Raw genomic sequence first — 25,759 nt, forward strand, 5'->3', positions numbered from 1 at the left:
AGTTAAAACAATATAACAAAGTATTCATGTAAACAGAACTCTTTATTTTAGGGGAAATGTGGTTTCAAAGGGTTAGAATTACACCATACTTAAAAAAATGCAAAACCCATTGGATAATCTCAGGAGGAGTAAAAGGAAATATTATTTTCCTAAAGAATTGAGGCTGATCAAATAGTTATATCTATAAAGTGTGTGAGCATTTTCAATGATTAAAAAAAAGCCTGTAAAGTGTGTGAGCATTATGGATGGTTAAAAGAAAAGCTTCCATTCTCGTCATATTTGTGGGAAGACAATCAAAAGTTTATCAAGTTTAATTTAGAGATGGAAATGAAATGTATATATCCCTTAGCACAACAGAACTTGGAAAGAGAAGAGACTTGGTAGATAATACTCCATCAGTAATAGAACCATGATTGAAGCTGAAGAACGGACAAGAAGACTGACTAGTTATCATTGAGCAAAAGGGAAACAGTTAAAGCAACAAGAAAGAGTGAATAGATTCAGAGAATTAAACTGTAACAAACTTATTCTCTTTTATTAAAAACCCCCATCTTAGATTACACATATCAGGGCTTTATATAGCCCACATTACATCATAAACGTATGGGCTAGTTAGTTACAACAGCCCAACCATCAGCTTGCATACAGCTTACTATACTCTGGAAATCAGTTCTACAAACATTATTAACGTATATATATTATTTGCTTCATTCTTGCATTACAGCATAGCCATATATAAACCTAAGGGAAGGTGCCATAGATATATCCTTGTTCAATCATCCATGAAGGAGTATGCTGAAGGGAAACCTTTGTATGGATCTCCCAGTGTAGCAGAATTGCCAGCCCGTGAAAAAACAATCTGTAATCATATTCAACAGTAATTAATATCTTATCCTTAATCTAAGACTAACATATTTCCATCGTATACCATGTATCCAAACACTCTCCTTTTCATCTCAATCCCATGATTGATCTGAAATTAAACTTTCTTTTTTCTTCCTGTTTTGAGTTCACTACTTATCCTGCAGATTAATGGAGTTCTTGTTGTTTGACACGATTATGGAGTGTAAGACTACAGTATGTGTGTGCATATATAATAATGATAATAACAATGCAGCCAAAACTTTTCCTAGGTTCACACATATCAATAACAGAGTTTACCTGGTAATCTATAAGTGTTCCTGTCTTAAAACCAGCTGCACAATAATCAAAATAATATTCCCATGTCCGCATGAACTTCTCATCATACCCCAAACCCATGAGTTTGCTGACAAGGAAAACAAAAATGTATTCAATCGTCATATTTGGAAACAAAATTACTTTGTTGTTTCGAATGAACTTCTCCTTGAAGCCCAAAGACGATAAATCAGCACGTGTAAGTGAGAGTTGCATAAGTACCTTGTATTTTCCAGGAAATTTTTTCGCCACCATCTTAGTGTGTAATAATAACTATTTCCAATATTTTCCAGATGCTCCACACTGCGCTTGCAATTATAATCCTTAATCAATTTGTTTAGTTGTACAAAGAAAGAGTATAACAAATTGCTTTATAAATGCCACCATCTTAGTGTGTAATAATAATTATGTACCTTAATCTTGATTCAGTAGCCATGGCTTTTAAATGCCTATTCAACGTAAGCAGTAGCCCACCATGGAAGATATATTCCTTTATAAAGCCTGCTGATTGCTGGGCTTCTGTGGCAAACTCCTCTGGAGTTGTTATGAACTGAGAAAAGAAAACCAAATTTACACGAGCTTTGATCTAATGTACAATTTTAATATGTAACCTTTGATTTTGTGTAATTATATGTATAGAATTTTTGTTTTGGTTCAAACGTACATAAAATTTTGATTCAATTGTACTTGTAATATACTGCTACACCGATAATAGTATTAGTAATTTGTAAAATTACAACTTTACATACAAAATTGTAGAAAGTCAAAGTTCATGTATCATGTTGCGCATTAGACTGAAGTTTTGAGATTTATACCAAAAGTCAATAATTGGAATATTGACTTTACTATTAAAGCTAATTACAAATGCAAAATTTCTGTTTTCATCATTTTAACATTACCTGAAGAACGAAAAGCCCATTTTCTTTCAATAATTGTTCACAGCATCGGTAGAACTCGTCAATATATGCTTCACCAACATGTTCTACCATCTCTCTAAAGAATTTAATGGAAAATATTAGAACCATTTGTCTTGAAATTAATAAAATATGAATTGAATATATTGTTGGGCGGGACAAACCCGAATTCCAAACATAGACATAAAAATACAAAACATTACATATATAACTTACACAGATATGATCCTGTCATATTGGTTTGTCTTAGGTAACTGGCGATAGTCGCAAAGAAGTAGTTTGATGTTTTCCTGATGATAAAAACTTGTTAACTAAGAAAAACTGCAATTAACCGAATTATTTGTTGACCAGAGCAATATTCAGACATGGATACCTGAAGTCCAGCTTCCTTCACTTTTTCTTCCGCATATTTCAGTTGCTGCTCTGATAGGGTGATGCCGGTATACTTGCATCCTGTTCTTTTGACAACTTCGATAGCTAAGCTTCCCCAACCGCACCCTATGTCGAGGACTTCGTGCCACTTCTCTATTCTTGTCTGTATGCATTAGGAAATGGCTCGATCGGATCAATGATAACGGCAAAGGAAAATGATGAATGAAGATTAAACCATTATGAATTCTTACTTTCTCAATTAGAGAACTGATTTTTTGTCTCTGTGCGATGTCCAAATGCTCTTCTCCAGTCTATAGTCATTTGATATTAGTGTCACAATGCTAGAAGAACAAAGAAAAAATCCCAAGAAGACACGAAAAATAATCCTTCGATCATGCATTTTTCAGGGAAAAGATAATCATACAAGTTGGGATCCTGACCTTAAAAATTCCAGTAGAGTATTGCATAGTTTCACCCAAGTATAGAGTGAAAAGTTCATTACCCTGCAAACACAATTTGCAAGGAATTGGATTAAGAAGTGAATATTGTATAGTGAATATCCATCTACATTAAAACACTAAAATACCCCTTAAAAATAATTCTAACAGTTCTAACATCTTGAAATTAGAGTCATGATAACTTACCTGATCATAATGACGAGAAATGTTCCTGCGAGCCTGTGTAACACTATTTCCCCTCAAGACATGCTTTAGGAAATACTTTGCGGATGATATACTCGCTGTGAATAGTGCAGGTGACAGCCAATTCCTGCAACCAATTCAGTTTCAAACCTTAACAAACCGAAATTATCTATCGCAATCCAGATTCTTCTTCAAGCTATAACAAAACCTTCTTTTATTCGATCCAGATGCAGCCAAGATCAACTCTTTACTGGCAATAAGTATCTGCAAAGTTATCAATGATGATTCTGATAAGTTGTCACTTATCAGTACCTAAATTGCATTGTGTTTGTAGGAGCAGATATCAATAACCTTTTCTTACCAGGAAAAGATTAAGAAGACCTTTGTCTTTATCAAGAAAAGAAAAATCTCCATTGATGTATGCATCTGCAAGGCCTAGATCAGCTTCGTTCATAATCTTAGGGAAAACGCATACAATACTGATCAGCAGTGGTGATAAAAGAGGGTGTCTTACTTTGCCAATATTCAAATTTTATAAAGAAAAAAACATGAGCTAGGAGCAAGTAATGTCAAGTGTTACCCTCCAGTAAAACTGAGGATTGTGCACTTTCAGAACTGTTTTAAGAGGACACTTTTCCATGTTTCCTTTGAAAGTGAAAATTCTGCCTCCTTCCTCCAAGAAACTGGTGAATGTCCCACACAGTAAAATCAAGTCAAATTCAAGGAGAAAACCATGCAGTGAAATAAAAAAGTGGTAAAACCATTGAGTGATTATTTTTAAGAACTCACGTTATGCAGCCCGCTGATACATATTGTTGAAAGAATTTAGCTACAAAGAGGCGAGCCATTGTTTCCATAAAAGAAGGTGACATATGCTTTGGACTGTACATAGCAGAAGAATGCTTTCCCAAGATACCATATGCAGCATCAATACCAGCCTAAGAAGAAGAGCGTCATAGAACTTAGAAGAATGAATGATTCTTAAATTCAAAATACATAAATAAGATTCACACAACCAATTTCATATGGTATTACTGAATTTGTAAGTTCATTGCAGCCTAAACGAAAGGCATTTACCTTACTGAAATAAAACTGAACCATAGTTAAAATTAAAAATAATAAGAAATTAGTCAATTACCTTTAATTCATCATCATGGAAGTCATAGCCTGAAAGAATTGTAAATAATTACTTAGATTGGAGGCAGTTGACATGATGGGCTTATCTTATAATGCCAATACTAATAAAAGCATAGCACAACGACAGTAGCAAAAATACTTCATTGCCAGTTTACATGAACTAGAAGAGTACTGACAGAGCCAGTTTCTTCCACCGATCGATTACTTTTCCCAGAAATGGTTGAATCTCATAAAATTATGGCCCAAAATGTGAAGTAATAAAAGCAGTATAGTCATCTAATTTCAAGAGGAAAAAATCTCACCACAGAACCAGATTCCTCTCTTCCCCTGAATCTGACCAAGCTCAAGTGAACCTTTTGCTGCAGCAACAGAGGGAATGGCACAGCTAATCGACCACTTAAGCAAGGTATTTTTTGGGGTATGGTCTGGATTGACAGTCACAAAAAATGGCTGACGTGTTTTCCCAACATTCTGAAGAAATGTAAACAAGAACCAGTCAGCATTGCTCAAGTTATAACTCGATAAACAACCAATTATTTTATTAATTCTGATGAGATAATGGCATCTTCAAAGACTGAACTATTTCAGAAAATCATAGGTTTAACATCTAGTTTACTCAGAGAACTCTCCACATACCTGTAGAGCATCGAGCCAGTATGTTAAGCATGCTTTGTTTTCTCTACTGTTGAGAAAATTCAGTGCACTCCAAGCTGATTTGTTCTTAGGCATTAAACTACTGTCATTGTGAAGGAAGATATCACTGCCAAGAGAAACAATTTTATGTAGTAAGCTTTAGAAAGTTGAGCAAATAATCCAATCTCCTTTTGCTTTTGAAAGAGAGGCTCTCATATCTAGTATTTGACAGGCATTAGTATATAATTTTTTCACAAATCAAAATAGATTAGATAATAATTTAGTACCTAGAAGCATATTGGAATGCACCCAATACTCTCATTTCTTCAAATGTTGGGTTGCCCAACACTCTTAGGGCTTTGGGAGCAGCAACAGCCATTATGCATCCATTGTATGTTTCTTGGAAACCATCTCCACAGACCACAGTGGTACCTGTTAATCCATTTATACAATTATCCTCGGAACTTGCAAGAAAATGGTGCTCAAAGAAAAGAATGTCATATTTTCCATTAAATGAAGGTTGCATTTCCCTTTCCCTGGAATTTTCTTGATATAAAATTAATACAGAAACATGACAAGACAAGTACTCACCATTATCAGCAGGCAAAACAGATAGAACTTGACAGCCAAGTTTAAATAGACAATCTCTACTCTCCAGCACATCTCTGACCTGATTTTATTGAATTGGAATTTATTTTTAATTAGTTTCAACTTCACATGTATAGAACCTTAAGTTAGATACTTGTGGTCATCCTATTTCACAAATAAGATGAACATATAAGAAACTAGAAATGCGCACCCTTTTAACAAAATATGAGTGCCTTTTGATAGTCAACCATTATGGTTGCCCAAATAGCTGCAGATGGAAGTGAAAAAGAAAACCAACAAACAAAATAAGGGTGATAGCCATAGGTAGGGCTTGCATGAATTATACAATGACTAAGTAGATTCTGTTTTGGAAATTAATCAAACACCTGGTATAAATGACGAGTGCGAAAGAATGAAAGAACGAAGAAGGCTGAAAAACTCATAACATCTTCCCTGGAGCTGGAGCACATGGAACCACATACGGGAGCCTGTAGAATTTCAATATTTTCATTGACTAATTCCTATATCTGATATTAATAGAACTCAATAATTGGATAAAATATATAAGTTTTTCAGCAGCTCACCAGGTAAGTGTTCTGAAAATTTTCAGAGTAACCCCTTGACTTTATAAACTGTCCCAAGGTTTCATTACGATCAATGTCTGGGTTCTTCTCAAGCGATTCAAGATAGCTGCAACACAAGTCGAAAAGCCAAGAAAACATAATTAAGGGGTGTTTAAAAGAAATCTTATATGATGAATGCAAATGTGTGATCTGCGAGAGAATGGGGAACCTGTCGACATCATTCCCAAAGTTGATAATCTCTGTGAGGTATTGCCAATTGAAAGGATTCAAGAGTTTCTTCTTTTGAGCAAAGTAGCTTGAAAAATCGTATTGGCTGCACCATTCATAGCCATTGCCTTTGTCATGGCTTATGGAGAATGAAACATCAGATGTCTGTACATCAACTCCAAGGATATCAAACATCTCCCACAATGATGCATAACTTGCCTGTCAAGTTATCCACACGTTTATACCTTGTTTTCTTATACAAAAGCATAAAATTTGTCAACTCTATTAATTAGAATCCATGCATTTGTTTCCATCATCTTTAACTTTAATTTGTTTTTTCACGTCAGTCCCTCCTCTACGATTTCACTGTCTGAACTAGTAAATTTTGAAATCCTAGTAAGGAAGCAAAGTAGATTGGATATGTGGATAGTTCCATTTCTACGCATCCATTGATTTAAATTCTTCTGTACCTTTGTCCAGATATTGAGCATGAAGTGGATGGACCCAAAGTCACCACTTTTCTTTCTTTTTGTGGTTGTCAAAGAGTTATTCCACAAGACATTTTTAAATCATTTAATTAAAAAAGAATGTCCAAACTATAAATTTAATTCACTTTAGGTGTTCAAGTTTATTTTAATTAAGATAGGTGTTTGACATTTTTTTGTTATCATTTTAAGTGTTCAGTCTGTTAAAATGCTCGTCAACCACTTAAAATAAGCCATGTATAGCGTTAATATTTTAAAAAAACATTTAAGTAGAATTATTAATTTAATAAAAAAACAAATTTTCTATTAAATCTAAAAAAAAATCTCAAACCCCTAAAATTTCTAACTCCAAAATTCAATTACCACCACCTACCATCGCCAACCATCATCGTCGTCGTTGAACCCCCATTGTCGGCAATCCCACTACCCTATCCTAATCCTCTAAAACCCTAAATCTACCTAAACCCTCTAAATATTACCCACATGTTATCGTATTTCCATTATCGGTCATCCGATTGTTATCACCCGAATCTTCTAAATCCTTAAACTTAATTAGATAATTAGAGTTTGAGAATTTAAGAATTAAGGTTCTATAATTTTTTGAGTGTTTTGTAAGAAATAGAAAAATTTAAGGGTTTTATTTGAAAATAATTAAAGAAATTTAAAAATCAAGTCATATGTCAAAACATTTGGTTGACTTATTTTAAACATATTTTAAGTTAATGATTATATATTTAAAATGGTAACAAATAAAACGTTAAACATTTGCATCAACCAATAAAACTTTAATTACCTTAAATTATGAGAAGTATAGTTTGATCACTTAAATCTGTCTTAAATCTTAATTCTTGCCCTTTCAATTATGGTTTTACCAAATAAGGACCGCTTTTTATGTTTGTATTAATATTGGGGTTGGTCCTTAACTCATCTTTGAAAACCAGCCATAAACTTAAAATAATAATATTATTGAGTTAAGATATAATTGGTTTTTTATTTTATTTTAAATTTAATTTAATTTTAATACTTTTATATTATTAAAATTATTTTTATATTTTAAAATATTATCATTTTAAAAATCTCTAAAATTTTAAGGGTTTTCATTCAAAAGCATCGATTTTAACATCAATTGCTTCTATCATTGAATAAATTAATAATTAATCAAACAAGTTATCACTAAATGTTTGATAAATTGCAATATAAATAATATGTTAATATTTTTAATAACTATTTAACATAAATATAAATTATATTCATATTTATTATTTAAAATTAATATAAATATAAATTAACTATTCATTATAAAGATAGAACTCTAGAACTCTTATAGATTTATATCGCAAAGTACTAAATCAATGAAAGCCCTTAGCTTAGTAAACAAAACTCCTGATCCAGGTACCAAATTAGATCTAAATATCAAGCTTTTTATCCCCAAAAATCAAACATAAATATCGAGTTAAGATAAACGGAAAGATATTATAAACATTTTAAGGTTAATATCAAACAAATTTTAGATATTATAAATATTTAAATAATAAAAAATTAAAAAGGAAAGATATAAAGCCTTACTGGATTGAGAAAAGAGAAGCCAAGGTCTAAATCAACTGCATCAAAGTTGAGAGTCTTGGCATGGTCACCTAATTCTTCCTCTTTCTCGAAAACCACCACATCGACGCCGGCTTCTGTCAGAACATAGGCCGAAACCAGCCCTTTGATCCCACCTCCGATTATCGCCACTGTCATTGTCACCACCGACACTCTATCGTAATGTTGTGGCTGAATGTACGTTGAAAAAAATATATAAAAAGAAATAAAATGTAGCCATAGATGCGGTAGACTTTAAAGTATAATTAGGGACGGCATGAGACTAAAAGTAGACGGGTTTTTAAAAAATCAGATTTAGGTCTGGTTTTTTTAAATTGATTTTGAGTTGGATCGAGTTTGAGTTTATGGTGAAAATATCTGATTCAACTCGATCTAATTTGATCCGAAAAAAATATATAATTTTGTCTTATATATTTAGAAATAATTACAATAATATCACTCTATATATTGTTTTTTTCAATTAAGTCAATTTATTATTGAATAAAAATAATATTTTTATTATTATTTCAGGTTGAATTTTTAAGTTATATATCAGATTGGGGTCGGGTGGAATCTTATTTTGATCGGGTCAATTCGGATCTATGATGAAGGGTTCACTGTTCTCTAGTCGGGTCGGGTGGATCAAAAACTCGACCCATGCCCTCTCCATCCCTGTATAATTGAACATACCTCTCTATGTTATCACTAAAAGAAGCTACCAAATTGGGTTTCGGTTTGTGATTAGACTTTTTATAAAATTGATGCATTAAATGAAAAACTTGTTTTCCAAGATTAGTAAGATTTGTGAAATCAAGATATTTTTTTATGTTTACTTTGCATTTTATAAAGAATATTATTTTAATAATATAGAATGATTACAATTTAATATTTATTTAAATTTTTTATTAATCATTAATAATATACACATATTTGACTGTCGTAATTATTCGAACTTAAGATATATAGAGATAATAACATTTTTTATTATTATTGAGGTCTCTTGATGTATTCAGAAAAATAGTTTTATTTAATTTTAAGAATGTATTATTTTATATTCTGAGGTGATTACAAAAATAATATTTTTTCATAATTTGATTTAGTCATTTATAATGTATGTATACTTTATAAACACAATTATTAGAATTTAAAATTTAAAAAATATACTTTTCTTTAACTATAGTGATATCCAGTGAGTTCAAGAGTAATTTTTTAATAATTTAAAATATTCTACATGAATTAATTTACTTTAATGATTAAAAGAATTGTTGTTGTTTCTAAAAGTCATAGTTTCGAGCACAAACAATTACAAGTGTGATTAAACGTTCATTGTCAAATGATTAAGAGAACATATATTACTTAATAAAAAAGAAAAAAGAAAAAATAATATAATATACTTTATTACCACTTTCTATTATGCATACATGCGTGACAACACGTTTACGGGAAATACTAACGTATGACATCTTAATATACGATTAAAATAAAATGTTATCAGTTTTGTTATTATTTTAAATAATAAAACCGATAAAAAATGATCGAAAATATTATTATTTTTATCGATTTTAATTATCGATATAGGTAATCACTGTAGAAAAATCCGATAAAAAAATGTTTTCGGTTCTCAATGACAGTTGGGAATTTAATTTTTACAAAATAAAGTCTACATTATAGACACTTAATTACACCTAATTTCATCCGTATCTGAGTCAATATTTTGATGACATTATTACTCATAAATAATTAGTCGAATTTTAAATCAAAACAATAAATTTAGATTTGAATTTAAACATTTTCTTTTTTTTACACTAAAAGTTTAGGTCGGAGTGACTCTTTCAATCCAATGTCAGAATATACCTAAAACCTAATTAAAATTTATATAAAATTTTACAGATTGTCTACTAAAAATAACAATTGTGGATTTTAACATAGGCATATATTCTATAATTTATTATTTACAGAAAAAACAAAACTTGCAAAAATATAATGCAAAAAGAAAAACAAATAAAGGGTCAAACAGAAAAAAAGAAGAGAAGCAGATTCCCCGAATATCCGATGCATTAATTGCCTTGTCAAGACCACCCTGCCCTGAGCTGAGAATGCTTAGCCCGACCACCACCATCTGTTCTACCCGCTGTAATGGCAACGTATCTTGACTTTTGGTTATAACCTACAAAGAAAAATAATAAGGGGAGCTATTTGAAAATTTTGGAGAACAATCACTCTTAACACCTTTCAGCTCTAACATAAAAACGGAATATAATTTTTCATATTAGGAGATAATTTTTTTCAAAAAAAATTAAGAACAAAAATAATTTAACGATAAAAGATATAAAGAATATTTAAAATATATAATAATTTCAAATTTTTAAGAGACTATACCTCCCGAATCAATTATTAGGAGAGAACCCTAAGCGATTGCTCATGACCTTCATTTTTATAGGGCCTCAAAATTTTCCATCATACTTTTTATTTTTGTAATTGATGCTCTTAATCTTTTTAATTTAATTTTTTCTCTTTATAATTGAGGTTTTTAATTTTTATAATCTAATTTTTTACCTTTATAACTGAGATCCCTAATTTTTTCAATACTATTTTTTACATTTATAATTGAGACCTCTAATTTTTTTAACCACACTTTCTACCTTTATAATTGAGGCCCCTCATTTTTTTCAATCTCACTGTTTACTTTTATAATTTAGGCCCATAATTTAATTTTTTTAAGATTTATTAATGTAATATTAAATTAACTGTTCAAAGTAATAGATTATACTTTTTATTCTATAAAAATATATTTTTTAGTTTCGTTCAAGCCCTAAAAATGTCGGAGACGATCTGATTACCTTCTACGATCCATCTTTACTAGGCAATAAAAAAAACAAAGGAAACTGAAAGAAAAAGAAAAGATCTATCTTTTCGGTCATAGACGTTCCGGTGGTCAGAAGGATAATTCTAACAGTGAAAAGATGTAGGAGAAGAACATGTCTCCGTTTGGGCTCCATTTGATTGAGCACAAAGGAAATCAAGGACGAGGAAGAGAAGGGTTAGCGCCTTGATTTGAAAAGTTGAAACCAAGACTGAAACCTTGTTTAGGGTGACAAATAAGAGCTGTTTGGAGCCATTAGAATTGTAGGTGCCAACGGTGAAATTTAAACTGCATATAAATATGAGACAAATAAAATTCGTTGCTTAAATTCATTTCGATTTTAATTTAATTATTTCAAATATTTAATTTATTATCATAATCGAATAAAGATTTTTTATTAATCGAATAAATATTTTTTTATTAATCGAATAAAGATTTCAAATGTTAATGTTATCTACATATTTAAAATTGTTGTTCAAGCTTAAAACTTTATTTTTTATTATATTAATATCCATCCAAATATTAATATCTATCTAATTAACGAAATACTTTATTTTTAAATTTAGATTATAGAAAAGGACAATTAAACAAAAAAATATAATATCTTCTTTTACCTTCTATAACTTTCCTTTTTTATATTTTGTAATTATTTTTAATATGTTGAATTAAAAATAGGTATAATGCAACTGACGGTCAACGGGTCCATCTGACTAAGCATTCACATGTGGTCATCGATGATGATGATGTGGTCATCGATGATAATGAGGCGTTTCCACATCACTATTTTAACGTGTCACTCTCCTATTGGCGCGTATTGGATATAATGGATGAAAGGCTCCTAAACGCGAGGAATGAGATTCGAACCTGGGGCAAGGGCGTGAAATGGGATGGCCCTTGCCACCAGGCCAGGCATGTTACTCGGTAATTATGTGTAACAAATTCTTAATAAACCAAAAATAAATGTTCATGTTAATAAAAAAATGATACGCGCGTTTAGCATAAAATATATATACGCTTCAAACGGTATTTTCCCCCAAACCCAAGAATCCCCAAATGCAAATCAAACTGAAATCCTAATCGCATATCCCCTTTCAATTTCTCTCCATCAAATCTCCTCTACAAGAATGAATTCCGAATCTTTTCCCCATTCAATCTCTCCATCTCAAATGCAATAGAAGGTGAGTTTAGTTTTTAAAGAATAACCTCGATTATTTGGGTTTGTTTAGGCATAATGGGTATGGTTAAATGTTTTGGTTTATGTCATTGTGTCGAAGCATTTGTAAAATATTTGGGTTTTCTAACTTGTGGGATGTTAATAACTTGTGGGTTTTGCACGAAAGGGTATATATTTGGGTTTGAGCCTTTATTACTTGGGTTTCCTGTAATTAATCGAATGTGGAAAGCTCAATTAATAGGCCTCAAGATTGGAAGAAATATGGAATTGACCATGTTCTTCCACCGATTGATAGAGATATGCCTAGAAGGCCTAAGAAAAATCGAATGAAGCAACAAGATGAACAAAAAAAAAGCCAGGCCTGGACATGTTAATAAAATTGGTCTTATTATAACTTGTAAAAGATGTGGTGGACAAGATCATAATAAAAGATCATATACTGCAAACCAGGTATTTAGAGTTTATGAATTCAAATTGGTTTAAAACTTAAAGATAATTTTAGATTTTTAAAGTATATTTTTTTGCAAGACCACAATATCGATGGGAATTCTTCGATAAGATCACCAAGTACAATCGAATCAAACCCAACACACGTATCAAGGAAAGGAAAGGGGAAGGTAAATGCATGTGTTACTTCTGATAGATTAATGAGGAAAAAAATATGAAGGGATAGGCCTTTACACAAATTTGAGGACTGGCGAGCAGACATTCTATGTAAGAACATTTTAAAAAAGTAACAGTCTTTTTTTCAAAAACTTAAATAATGTTTGAATTTTCTAATATGTTATCAGTCTGGTACAAGTGCACCAAAGAAGAGGAAATGAGCTGAGGACCATATGGGCACTCAAGAATCAATAGCACCAAAAAAGAAGAAATGAATAGTCTGATCAAGTGGGTCTTTTTGTAACACCCCAATTTAGGGGTTAAAATTTAGAATTTATAAAGTGGTGAATTTAATTGGTATTTTTGGAAGAAATTAGGGATTAAATTGTAAAATCATAAAATTGACATACCATTTTAAGAAGTGCAGGAAGTTCAGTGACTAAATTCATAATTTAGCCATTTTTCTTTATGATAGAATTTATAACCCCCTCCCGTGCTGCAGAATTTATTTTTCCAATTTTTCTCTTCCGTTGACCCAACTTTCAACTCCGATCTACTCGTTGTCCGACCTCCGATCGACGAGCCGAAACCACCATCGTGTTCGTTGTCAACTAAGGAACAAAACCCCTCAAACCTTTCGTCGTGAATCGTCATTGTTCGTCGTTAATTTCAGTCGGAAGTACCATCGGTAATAACTCGATTTTAGTTAGTTTTTCATCGATTCACGACGATCGGGTCATCCGTTTACGACACCTCCCGCACCACCGTGTTCATTGTTCCGTCCGAGTCTGTCGGTGTCATCCTTGGTCTCCGTCGACGGCGGCGGGTGAGCAGGTGAAACGGTCAAAGTTTTCGATTTGTTGAAATCGAGCTCTCCGCCGTTCAAAATTATGAACCGAGCTTTGTAAGTATCTCGGAATCGCTCAAAATAATTTTTAAGAATTTTTCCATGATTTTTAGGCAGCCGGAAGGGGCCCCACGCACCTCCACTGCGCGTGGGGATGGTCCAAATGACCGGTTTGACCGGTCAACACCCCACCCGACCCGTTGACCCGACCCGACCTGTTGACCGTTGACTGGTGTTGACCATTGTTAGCCAAAACTTTGACCGGGCATTAAACGACATTTGACTTTGACCGAGTATACCTATCCTGACATTTTTCGACGTTCCAAATCCGATTCTGCTGTCCGTTTTTCGAAATTCGAACCCGAATGTCTCGAAATTGCCGGTAAAACCCGTTGACTTTGATTTTGACCAAAAATTCCAAATTTGTGAAAAGTTATATTTTATGCTTTCGACGTCCTGAATCCGAATCCGAAGTCCGTTTCGCCAAATTCGAACCCGGTAAGCTATTTTTCACTGATTTATCACCCGATTCGATCTGTTTATAGCAATTAAGCTCCGTTTCTGATATAATTTATATTGATATGTATCTGAGGAATTATTGGAAGTTGAATTGAAGATCAAAGACGTTCGAATGGAATTTTTATGGTCGATCAATATTGCACGGAAATCGAGATAATACTTTACTACCTCTTTATGCTTTATGGAATAGTTGATATTGGTAAATACATGAATAAGATAATGTTTGTCACTTTTATGGAGTTGAATAATTATACACTCGATATGAATGTGGTAGAAATTTGATAACTGAATTCAGATCGAATGATTAATATAAGAGATTGAATGAATGTTATAATTAAATTACAAGTTGTGTGATTTGTGATAAAGAAATCAGCCATGGATTTGTAACTTATCTTTTAAAGGTTAAAGGTACCTGGATGAGAAATTATGAGAATACTCCGGTAGGGTAAATTACAAAAATACCCTTATATTGTAAGATAACAAGAATTGTCCCTAGAAGTTGGTTAATAACTCTGAAAATATATATTGATCCGATATAATTACAGATGTGCATAAGAAATGCTAGTTTTGCTTAGAAAATTTGGATAATTTGTTTTTAACCCTAAAAGGGTTTGTATAAGATACTATAAGTCTGTTAAGGAATCATTACGAGATCAAAGAATGTTCGGGAAAGCAATTAACCATTGGATCTATAAAGTATAATTATTTTCGTTAAGAGTTAATACCGAAATTATCTGATTAAGAAATTACGAAAAATGCCCTTGAGAGGTAAAAATAGTCCAAGTTGACACTGAATGAGGAAGTAACATGAGAATTTGTTTTTAAACCGATAAATTACTGATTTGATTGTTGAGATCCTATTTTTGTATGGAAAATTCTGATAATCCGTTAGTAACATCTGAGAAGGCATTTAACTTGGAAATCTCCGACTTGAGTAAGTACGTGAAGAATAATAATTTATCGATGTTGATATTTTGTCAGAATAGTTCAAAGGGACTAACATAAATTAGAAGTTTGAATTAAATAATAAGACCGAACGGAAGGAAATGATTGAAATATTCTAGATTTGTAAAATGACCAAAATACCCCTGGAATTGAAATGACTCAAGAATGTCACCAAGATAAGGAATGAATGGATATACTCAAGCTTTGAAATGAATAGAAAAACGTTGAGCACTCAAATGACCAAAATGCCCTTATAACCTATAATAAGTAAATGTCTTTGATTAATTAAGAAATTCAAATAAACATGGATGTTGTTCTACCAGTAAAAGTTATGGAACAAAGCTTAAGTGATCAACCAACGTTAGTGCTATATCATTACCTGAATGATATAAGTACCACTTGAATGTTTGTTCATCTTCTCAAATTTGGATTGATGATAATTCTGGAAGTACTTGGCTCAGCTCAACTCTAGAGCACATACAGTACTAACAAGTGGGTATTTGTGAGTCAAATCAACCACGAATACCAGAATGACTTTATTATATGAATAAATTGAACTGAAATGAAGTACAACGTGTATTTGAAATTCAGAAACGTCTGAATTATTCTGGAAAACTTTAAAGTAATCGAGATAGACTTGCTTACTAAACGAACTAAGTAACATCAATGACTGAGGATTAAATAGGTGATTGGATGAGTTTGGAAACACTGTTGAACTTACATGATGAATTGTCCTTATGGGTTATGAGCCACAGATCAAGTACGTCTGTATTTCCTGATATTGTTGAAACGTGGAAATGAAATAAAGACCGTTGGAAGATTTATTCAGTGATGATTATGGGGATGATATATGGATATGCATTATGGTATTAAAGAGTGAATACACTGGAAGGATAATGAATTGACTTGTTGACATGCATCAGTTTGGGAGTTGTGTAACTCGATTTATTTGATAATATGATCGATAGTCATAGATTGTAAATGACTTGAATCTTCGATTCTATATTTTCATCTAAAATCATTTCGGTCATGTTGGAAAATGCAAGCATCGCAGAAGGAAAAGATTTTGAATACCTCATTTGGTTCAATTGGGCTGAAAACCTATGAATTCAAAGTATATTACTGAATACCCCTGATTGTTTGGGTAATGGAATCACTCGCAGTAAATCTGAATATAGAATTATTCAGTATAAAGGTTCCTGAATGTTTTCCTGATGCATATAGAAACTTAGTGGAATTCTAAAAGTATCAATCTGAAATGTCTGATTAGATCGGTTAGAAATCGATTCTCTTCAATAAGATCTTATTATTGAAATCCAATCAAATTGCACAAGTTCATGTTATCCATATTGATAACTACAAAATGCATCTGGAAAAATAATTGGATTCTCTAGTGTGTTCCTTATATTTTGAAAAATTGTTTTATTGTTTTAACATGTGGTATACTGAAATCTATGGTTATTGTTTTATGGATGCACCGACTTAACGGTGATGGCTTATGGATTTGTATCATTGTATAAATTGTATCTTGGAGATACAGATTTGTAAAGTACAGCTCTGATCAAGCTGGAAAATTTTTATGGACCTAATGTGACTCTTAGGTAGGCTCTGCGGCCCTGAGATCATTATCGGGTAGGCCCTGCGGCCCTAAGATATGTTCTTAGGTAGGCCCCATGTCCCCGAAATCTATCTTGGGTAGGCTCTCAGGCCCTAAGATGTTCCCTTAGGTTAACTCTTTGTAAGATGGTTTTAAAATATGAGTTTAAAAGATCCACTAAAATATGGTTTATGGGATTTTACTGAACTATCATTTGATTAGTGTACCTATTATGGTTTTATCGTACTAATGGAACACACTAGGCATCCTATTCGACCTCATGAAAACGTGATAGTATGAAAGGTTTCTTATGAACTGAGATTCATGGCTTCTACTCGATGAACTATTAATGGAATCCCAGATTATTCCGCAATTGGTATACGTTTGATTCAATAAGGAAATTATGACTTCCCATTTATTTGCATGTCATGTAGCATCATCTGGTAGTTTTGTATTACTGAGCTTTTCGAAGCTCACTCTATTACTCACCATTGCAGGTTAAAAGAATTGAACCAATGTAGCTATCGACTTCAGTAAGGGAGTTCTTCCGGTGTTGTTGCAGAGTATGGTACATGTGCTTAGGGGGCATGTAATTGTATTTTGCTTTATATACGAGTCTGAAAATCTATTTTACTTCTGAATACTGATAAATGATTTTATAAGTTGTATGTTTTAATTAAAGTTTTAAATTTTCCACTATTTTTACAGTGGGTCGCTCCGGTGGCCCTAATGTGACACTCCAGATCGGATCGGGCTATCCGTATCGGTCTGAGGGGTTATACTTTTGGTTGTGTTGCTTTTTGTTAGGGTATATGTTTTAGGTTGTACTTCTTTTTGTGTATGGAAAATATCTGTCTAACTTCATATGATATACCATGTAGCATAAATATATGTTTTTTTTGTGTATGGCAATTATATGCCTAACTCAAGAATCAATAACATTTCTTTTCGATTATTTTCTGTTTATTCGGTTTAAGCATATTAACTAGCCAAGATAATAGAAAACACTAAGAACTTAATATTAGACATAGTCATTTATTCTCAATAAGTAATAGTCAAACACTTGGTATTACACATACATAAACACTTAATCTTTAACAAAACACCTAAAGTGCTATTGTAAGTACAATTACCATAAAGATACATATGACACACACCATTGAGCAAATACACATTGTCTTATAAAATTCCTTTTCTTTCTTCATTGTTTTAGATTTTTCCTTCAAGCTCTTAATCTTTGCCTTTAATTCATTGTAATTGTCTTCACTTTGCACACTTCCAATCTCATTCACTTTGCTTTGAACATTTTCACTCTCTTCCAACAACACACTATTCCTTTGAGCAGTAGAAGTCAAGGAACAACTTCTAATCTGTCTTCTAAGTCTTGCATTCTCTTTCGTTAAATTTCGCTCACTATCACATAATTATCGTAGTAAGTAATTAGCTCGCTCTGGCATGCTACCATCATACCATTCAAAATACCTACAACCGTGCTACAATAAGGGGGAAAAACATATTTGTTATCAATCGATATATGCAACAACATTTTATCATTCAAGCTAACTAATACAAGGTCATTATAAACATATTTTTACCAGAAAATTTGAGCAACCGTAATACCTTCTTCTGGGTTTAAATCATTCCATGAAATTTCCCTAGCTGTCAATTTATTGCAATAACACTTATTTGGGTCACCGTTGTAGACGAAATCTCGTCGCGAAGCACTAACGATGGTTGGACATGCCAACCTGTCCATTACAAAATTTCTACTACAACCCAAATAGAAAATAAACAACATTAATTATTAAATTAATTCAAGTGATATTCACAAATCAATGTTCATTTCGAACTAAACCAAATAAAAACTTGAATGAAAGATAACTTAATCGAAAACCCATTCGAAACCCGCACATACCCAAAACATTTAACAAAACTAAATCAAAAACCCATTCAAAATTGAGGAAATAATTTATGATTCCATTCAAACAAATCAACTCACCTTCAAAATATACGCTTCTGTAATCGATTTAAGGCTGCTGCTTGAAGGAAAATTCGTTCTAGTAGAGGAGATTTGATGGAGTCGAAATTGAAAAGGGATATGCGATTAGGGTTTCGATTTGATTTGTATTTGGGGATACTTGGGTTTGGGGGGAAATACCGTTTGAAGCGTATATATATTTTATGCTAAACGCACGTATCATTTTTTTTATTAACCTGAACATTTATTTTTGGTTTATTAGTAATTTGTTACATATAATTACTAAGTAACATGCCTAACTTGGTGGCAAGGGCCATTCCATTTCACGCCCTTACCCATGTTCGAATCCCATTCCCCGCGGTTAGGAGCCTTTCATCCCTTCTATCCAATACACGCCAATAGGAGAGTGACATGTGTCATTCTCTTACTGGTTTAAACTTTTAATTTAAATTTTATTTAAAAATCTGACGTGTAAATTCCACGTCAGCATAAAATAGTAACATGGAAACACCACATCATCATCGGTGACCACATGTGAATGCTTAGTCAGATGGACCCGCCGTCAGTTGACTGACGGTTTTTATCCAACGGGGGAGACTTATGCTTCATATTTAAACGTTGTGGGTACAATTGCTCCAAAAAAACTATTTGGGCAAAAATGCATATAGTGTCAAACGTTATGGGTATTTATTTGCATTATGCCTAAAAAATACTGATAGAAGTAATTCATTAGCTTCGGATTTTGAAATTGAAGAACGTGAAATATTTTCGATAGAAATATAAAATAAATTAAGATTTTATGAATTTGATCGTTGATTCAATAAAAAGTTATTTTATAAAAAAATATTTTATATTTCTACTAAGCAAAATGAATTATTTAAATTTTATATTAATGGTGTAAATATTTCAATATATAATTTAAATTTTTTATAAAATTACAAATAAAATTGGAGTCGAAACACTCTAGTTAAATTAAAGTTTTTTAAGTAGAAACATCTAATTTTAGTAAAATATATAAAATATTTAAAATTACAATAAAGATTTATAACTAAAATTGTAAACTAAACACATAATTGGGATATTCTACTGTAATCATCAAGTAACTAGTCACTCAAGATCATATAAGGACTATACAAGAAAAATGTAAAACCCCCACAAAAACTCGAACAAAAAATAGATATGAATAGATCTGATTACTATGATATACAAACCAAAATATGTGATTAACCTACTGAAATACCATGGAAAAATACAAACCAAAGTTAAGCATAATGAGAAAACAATCTACAGTCGCATGTTACGTATCCAAATCCAATTGATGATCTAAAGTATGTAATATCAATATGATAATAAATTAGCGTCATTTTGATCAGTCGTAACTATGTCAAATATAATCCTAAAAAAAGGATAAACGACCGAAAAAATAAAAATTTATCAAAAGATAAAAAAAACGTATTATAAAAATAGAAAAAATCCTATTAAGGCAAAGTTATTAGAAACACTTAAAAAACTAAAAATACCAGATAAAAAAGATACCGAAAGCGACAACTAACACCAAAACTTATGTTACCACGTGCTAAAGAAAAATGGGAAGAAAAGAGATAAGCGGTGAGTCGAGAAAATGAAGAAGGAAGCGTTCAAAAAAAAAAAAATTAAACCTATAAGTTAATCTAATAGAAAATTAAGACAAAACACTTGGTCAAAAAGGTGTCCACGACCATGATGCTATACTTTAAAATTTAGTAATTAAAATGTGGCATAACTATATATAAATATATAGGTTAAAATATACTCCAAGTTCCTATACTTTTTCATACATTGAAAGTTTAATTTTTCTATTTTTACTTTTAAGAATTTAATCATTCTATGTTTTGAATGTAAAAGCTCAAATCTAATTGTTAACACCGATAAAATTCTTTTATGAAATCCATTTCCATTACAATATTTATTTTTGGTTATATAATTATCAAAATTATTATTTTTATTTTAAAATAGGGTAAATTCATCACTTGACTTTACTCTCTCTTCCATTTCACTCACTTTACTTTTAAATTTTTTTAATTTACTCACTCAACTTTTATTTTACTGTTATTTTAGTCACTCTATGATGACATATTATTTTATAAATATTTCAGTTGACGTTGCATAATTTATTAATATTATAAAACCACATAAGATTATAATAAAAATAAATAAACTAAAAACCCAAATTATACCCTTAAATTTAAACTCAAACCCCAAACCCCAAATCATACCTAAACCATCTACTAAACCCTAATTCCTAAATTACAAACCCACCCGACTATCAACCTCACCCTCCCGCCCGAGGTGGCTTATCGACGGCAGACTATTAGAGAATGATTCGAGTAATAGAGGGAGTAATTAGATTTGATTATTTATATTTAAAGGTTAAAAGTTAGATTCTTAGGAATAGATTTAGGAAAATTGATTTCTAAATGTACGAAAAATACAAAAACTTAATATATTTTTAACCCATAAATATGTACGCAAAAAGGGTTAGATTGAACAAAATGAACCATTTACATCGTTTTGATTCTAATACGATTGTTCCAAAAATAAACCTAATAATGGATTGGTATCGTAGTGAATTTGTTATTTTTATTTAAAGAAAGGACAAACGCAATTCGATAATCATCTCCGTATAGCAAGAAGTAATAATTCATTTTGTATTAAATTGTTGAATCCTACAAGGAACATCGATGAATAATTATCTATGATGTATCTAATTATCAATGGCCATAAATATGTAACCATATCTTTTAAATTTGTTAGTGTTTCCTCTAATTAAGGTTGTAAACAAACCGAACTAACACGAAGGAGGATATGTGCATGTTCGATCGTTTAACTTTAATCAAACAAACAAATGAACACAAACAATTAAACGAACATAATTTCTTATTTGTGTTTGTTCGTTAAGGAATGTAGTTTATTCGTGTTTGCTCATATTCGTTCATTAAAATAATAAACGAATGAACGTAAAATGTAACTTTATTTTAAATCAAGTAATTTAAAAAAATATATAAATAGAACTTAACCACCGAGGGTAATAATAGTAAAATAATACTTATATTATATTAATAATAGTAATAAAAATATGGTGATTACACTTTACCACCGAGGTGGTGATTACACTTTACCACCGAGGTCACTGGAGTTCGTGCTCCTTTGAATTTTAAAGAGCAGGGAATTAGGATCGCTATGGCCAAGACTCCTTTACTCGCATATGATCCAATCGGGATTTAAAAGGATTCTATTTGACTTGAAATTTGATCTGACTTTTAGATCAAAAACTCGCATCCGATCCAACGTAATTATATATATAATTCATTTTATTAGGTACAATAATGACCTAATCGAAAAAGTAAAATAAATGTATATTATTACGATTATCACTAAATATATAAGAGATAATTATAATATTGTCTGATTGAACCAGAGTTTTTTTATCCTATATCTGAATTCGACCTAGCACCACTCTTAAAAAATCAACTCGATGTGAACCCGAATTTTCAGAATAAAAACCGATCCAACTAAATTGGATTAAATCGAAACCCGTTGTCTTCGGATGAAATTTTCATCCCTACACGAAAGAAGAAGAAAATGATAATATTTTTTATGAATTAATTAGTGAGAGTAATTTTCATATTATGCATGCTAATGCTTCCACACATAGTAATAAAAAGTTAACATTACGGGCTCTATTACATGAACTGATCAGACCGGCCTGTTTGAGGGGCATCATTGCTGATTTTCAAAGAACATTACGACTTGATTATACACAACATCCTTTGCGTTGATTCCCATGACGAAATCAGCATGGGCATAATCTTTGATGAACTGAGTCATAAGCTTGTTGACATCATGGAACTTGAGGCTGTCGAGCAATAGCTGAACATCTTGAATATCTGAGAGCGCGTCTTGGCCGCCGTAGCTGATGAAGATGGGAAGGTCGCGAGGGATGTTTGAGATGTTGTAAACCGGAGGTTTGGCCGCACCGTAATGCATCTCGTTGTAGTCTAGCCTGCCGTAGTTGTATTTCGCTATAACTCCATCTCGAACAGCTGCAATTTCCGCTTAGTTGAAGCCTCTAGTATTAGTCACTTAACAATGTTCCAGGACATTTTCTCGTGTCGCTCTACATATCGGGATTCTATCGTTACTCTCGCGTACACTTGCACTTTTCCGGGGCATATGGGAGTCCCAATGAGGACTATACCTTTAATGCAAGTATATGCGAGAACGACGATGAATCCTGGGTACATAAGACGTTCGAATACCCGAGTGTTACATACTGAAACAACATGGATGAGATGGTAGAAGAAGAGTTTGGTTTCATAGACTTACTCTGAGCTAAGTGCACCATGTTTTTTGTTGCTGTGGATTGAGGCTCATTCTTTATGAAAAGATCAACCGTGGAAAAATTGAGACAGCAATTTTTTCCTTGAATTTACAATAACAAAACGAATTCAGAATTTTCTAAGAATTATTAATTCTATTTCTATGTATGCTTATATGATACATACTTTCGAGTTCGAATAACAAAGACCGACAGCGTAAGAAAGTTATCTGTTTAGTCTATTACAAGCATTAAAATTGAAAGAGCTTTTGAGTATGGATGTTGTACCGGTGATTGCAGATAATAAGTCATAGCAGTCAACTCCAGGGTAATTGCATAAAGATTTGAGAAAGGCTGATGCTTGCTGTCTGTCAATAACAGAGAAAATTTAAATTCTTTATTACAGTGAAGAAGAACAGGTTCTGTGCTCTTGATTCTCACACTTTTGGATTGAATTCAGCTACCCCGAACCATGTAGTGACCTGTTTGCCGAATAAACAATGAAATCTTTTAACAGATTAATACTATATTAAAGTTGAATTAACGATTGATAGTGATGGTGAAGGGAGTGTTCCTTACTGACCTCACCGACGAAGGCTTTAGCGGCAACCGTACCAAGTGCGGTATTCATATGGCTTAAGTACGCGATCGGGCTTAGAAATGCTGCAGATTTCAGTGTGTTCGCTTGATGGCCCTCAGAGAAAGACGCCAGACCTATAAGAGTTCCCTGTCAATCAGAATGCACACATTGCATTAAGGTTTTGGTATTCTGTTGATTATCTATGTTGTTTCGACTTTTCATTTTTCTTCGTTAGATGGTTTCTCACCAGAGAATGACCAATGTAATGAATCTTCTGCTGTGTCTGGTTGAACACGAAATCAAAAACAGCCGGTAGATCGAAACTCACCAGTTCATCCCATGACCAGTTCCAGAACTCCTGTCACTTTCAACTATCAGTTTAAATCACCCTCTTAAGTTCATATTCAATTTTCCATGTTTTTCGACATTTTTATTACAAAAACATGAAAGGTAAGAAGAAAAACCGGCTGGCTAGAATCGAGCGAAACATGTTTCCTGCAGAATCTGGTCCCTCTGGTGTTGGCAATCCACACATCGAAACCTTTATCAGCCAAAATCATTGGCAAATTCTCTTGTGGTGAATTCAGGAGCCACGCCATTCCATCCTGACAAACCAAGCAAAGATCATAAGCTTCGGTTTTCGATTTTTTATCGGATAGATTCAATTATGTAATGGTACGATTTTCAGTTCAATCGATTACTTGACTGACTCGAATTTATGATTAGGCCATGAACAGAAAGCTCAAAATTTTCCATTAGAATTATAAAGAAGCAATAATCATGCATCATGGCATGTTCCATGCATAGTTTAACTTGCATCCAAAGCAAAAACAATGCAAAGAAGGTGGCACTATCTCATGATTGAATCCCTTAGAAAAGCATTTTAAACCTTTACTCTATTATCTTTTAAAATATGATTTTTCAAGCATAAAAGTGCATTTATTATATTTTTCATTTTAATTAAAAAATTTATCTCACAAAAATGTAATCTTGGTGCGTAAATTAAGCCAGATCTTTCCTTTAAAGTAAAAAAGTTCCCCTAGAAAAGGGGCCCCCAAAAGAGTGCGCCGCACATGAACTCACTCGAACGTTTTAACTTAAACTTTAGTCATCAAATTTTCCTCACATGGAGTCAAGTTCACACCCAAAAGACAACCGGCGTTTAAAAATTCGACTTTGAATTTTATATAGATCAAATTAGTTAAATTTATTGAGTAGTCTCAGTAGTAAAATAAAATATTATTTTCTTTAGATGACACAAGTTCAAGCAATTGTGTAGGTAGAATATATACGCATTGTCAATTACTAAGAAAAATTATGAATAGATACTAAAAACTGAATTACTCCAGTCAAACAGTGGGATACTTGAATTTATCTTATTGGCTAATTCGAGTTATTCAAGCTTGAGTTCGACTCGGAAATGACAGATGACTCACCACAAGGACACCGTGCTGTATGAGTATCGGCTGCTTCGTGTTTCCAGCACCACCGTTACGTCCCTCTGGGATTCTTTGCATGCTAAGGATATATCCATCTTTGGTTTCCGCCTGCAACAACGATCAATATTAATCTAAAAATAACACCAAAAAAGGAAACTCTGTGTATCAAAATTGATCAATAGTTCATATACTTGGTGTTCTTGGCATTTGTAACCATGGATGGTGACCGAGGTGGCGCATATCCCACCGACTTCTGAAGCACCATCGTTGGGGCCAAACGAACCACGGGTCGTGCCATATGCTCCGTGAGGCTCGACCACCAAGGCGAGTAAAAGAGTTAACGAGGCCAGACTGAACAACTCGGGAGGACGAGCCATAACTTTGCCAGTTTTGGTTTGGCTGTTTCGATGTGGAGAGGCTAAAAATCAATGGATGTGTTGTTGTTATGTATATAGAGAGAGAAAGGAAGGAAAAGACAGCAGAAATTGTGGGGAAAAGATTACTAGTTTTTTTTTTTTGTTTTTTTTTTATGTATGGAA

General features: G+C 32.4%; 1 protein-coding gene and 1 pseudogene across 1 annotated transcript; both read right to left on the minus strand.

The window, feature by feature from the left end:
• Positions 1-514: 514 nt before the first annotated feature.
• On the minus strand, positions 515-8,496 carry LOC120125486 (annotated as a pseudogene).
• A 14,050-nt stretch (positions 8,497-22,546) lies between these two features.
• Positions 22,547-25,727, minus strand: LOC120125269 (triacylglycerol lipase 2-like). Its single transcript, XM_039143744.1, has 9 exons — positions 25,412-25,727; positions 25,218-25,328; positions 24,246-24,386; positions 24,029-24,139; positions 23,785-23,928; positions 23,643-23,683; positions 23,490-23,569; positions 23,210-23,305; positions 22,547-22,926 (listed from the first exon to the last, which is right to left on the minus strand). Exons 1-9 carry the CDS (start codon positions 25,595-25,597, stop codon positions 22,604-22,606), a joined length of 1,233 nt encoding a protein of 410 aa, XP_038999675.1. The 5' UTR covers positions 25,598-25,727; the 3' UTR covers positions 22,547-22,603.
• Positions 25,728-25,759: the final 32 nt, after the last annotated feature.

The sequence above is a fragment of the Hibiscus syriacus genome, unplaced genomic scaffold (genome assembly GCF_006381635.1).
Source record: "Hibiscus syriacus cultivar Baekdansim isolate YM2019G1 unplaced genomic scaffold, ASM638163v2 tig00110430_pilon, whole genome shotgun sequence".
NCBI classification, from domain to species: Eukaryota; Viridiplantae; Streptophyta; class Magnoliopsida; order Malvales; family Malvaceae; genus Hibiscus; species Hibiscus syriacus.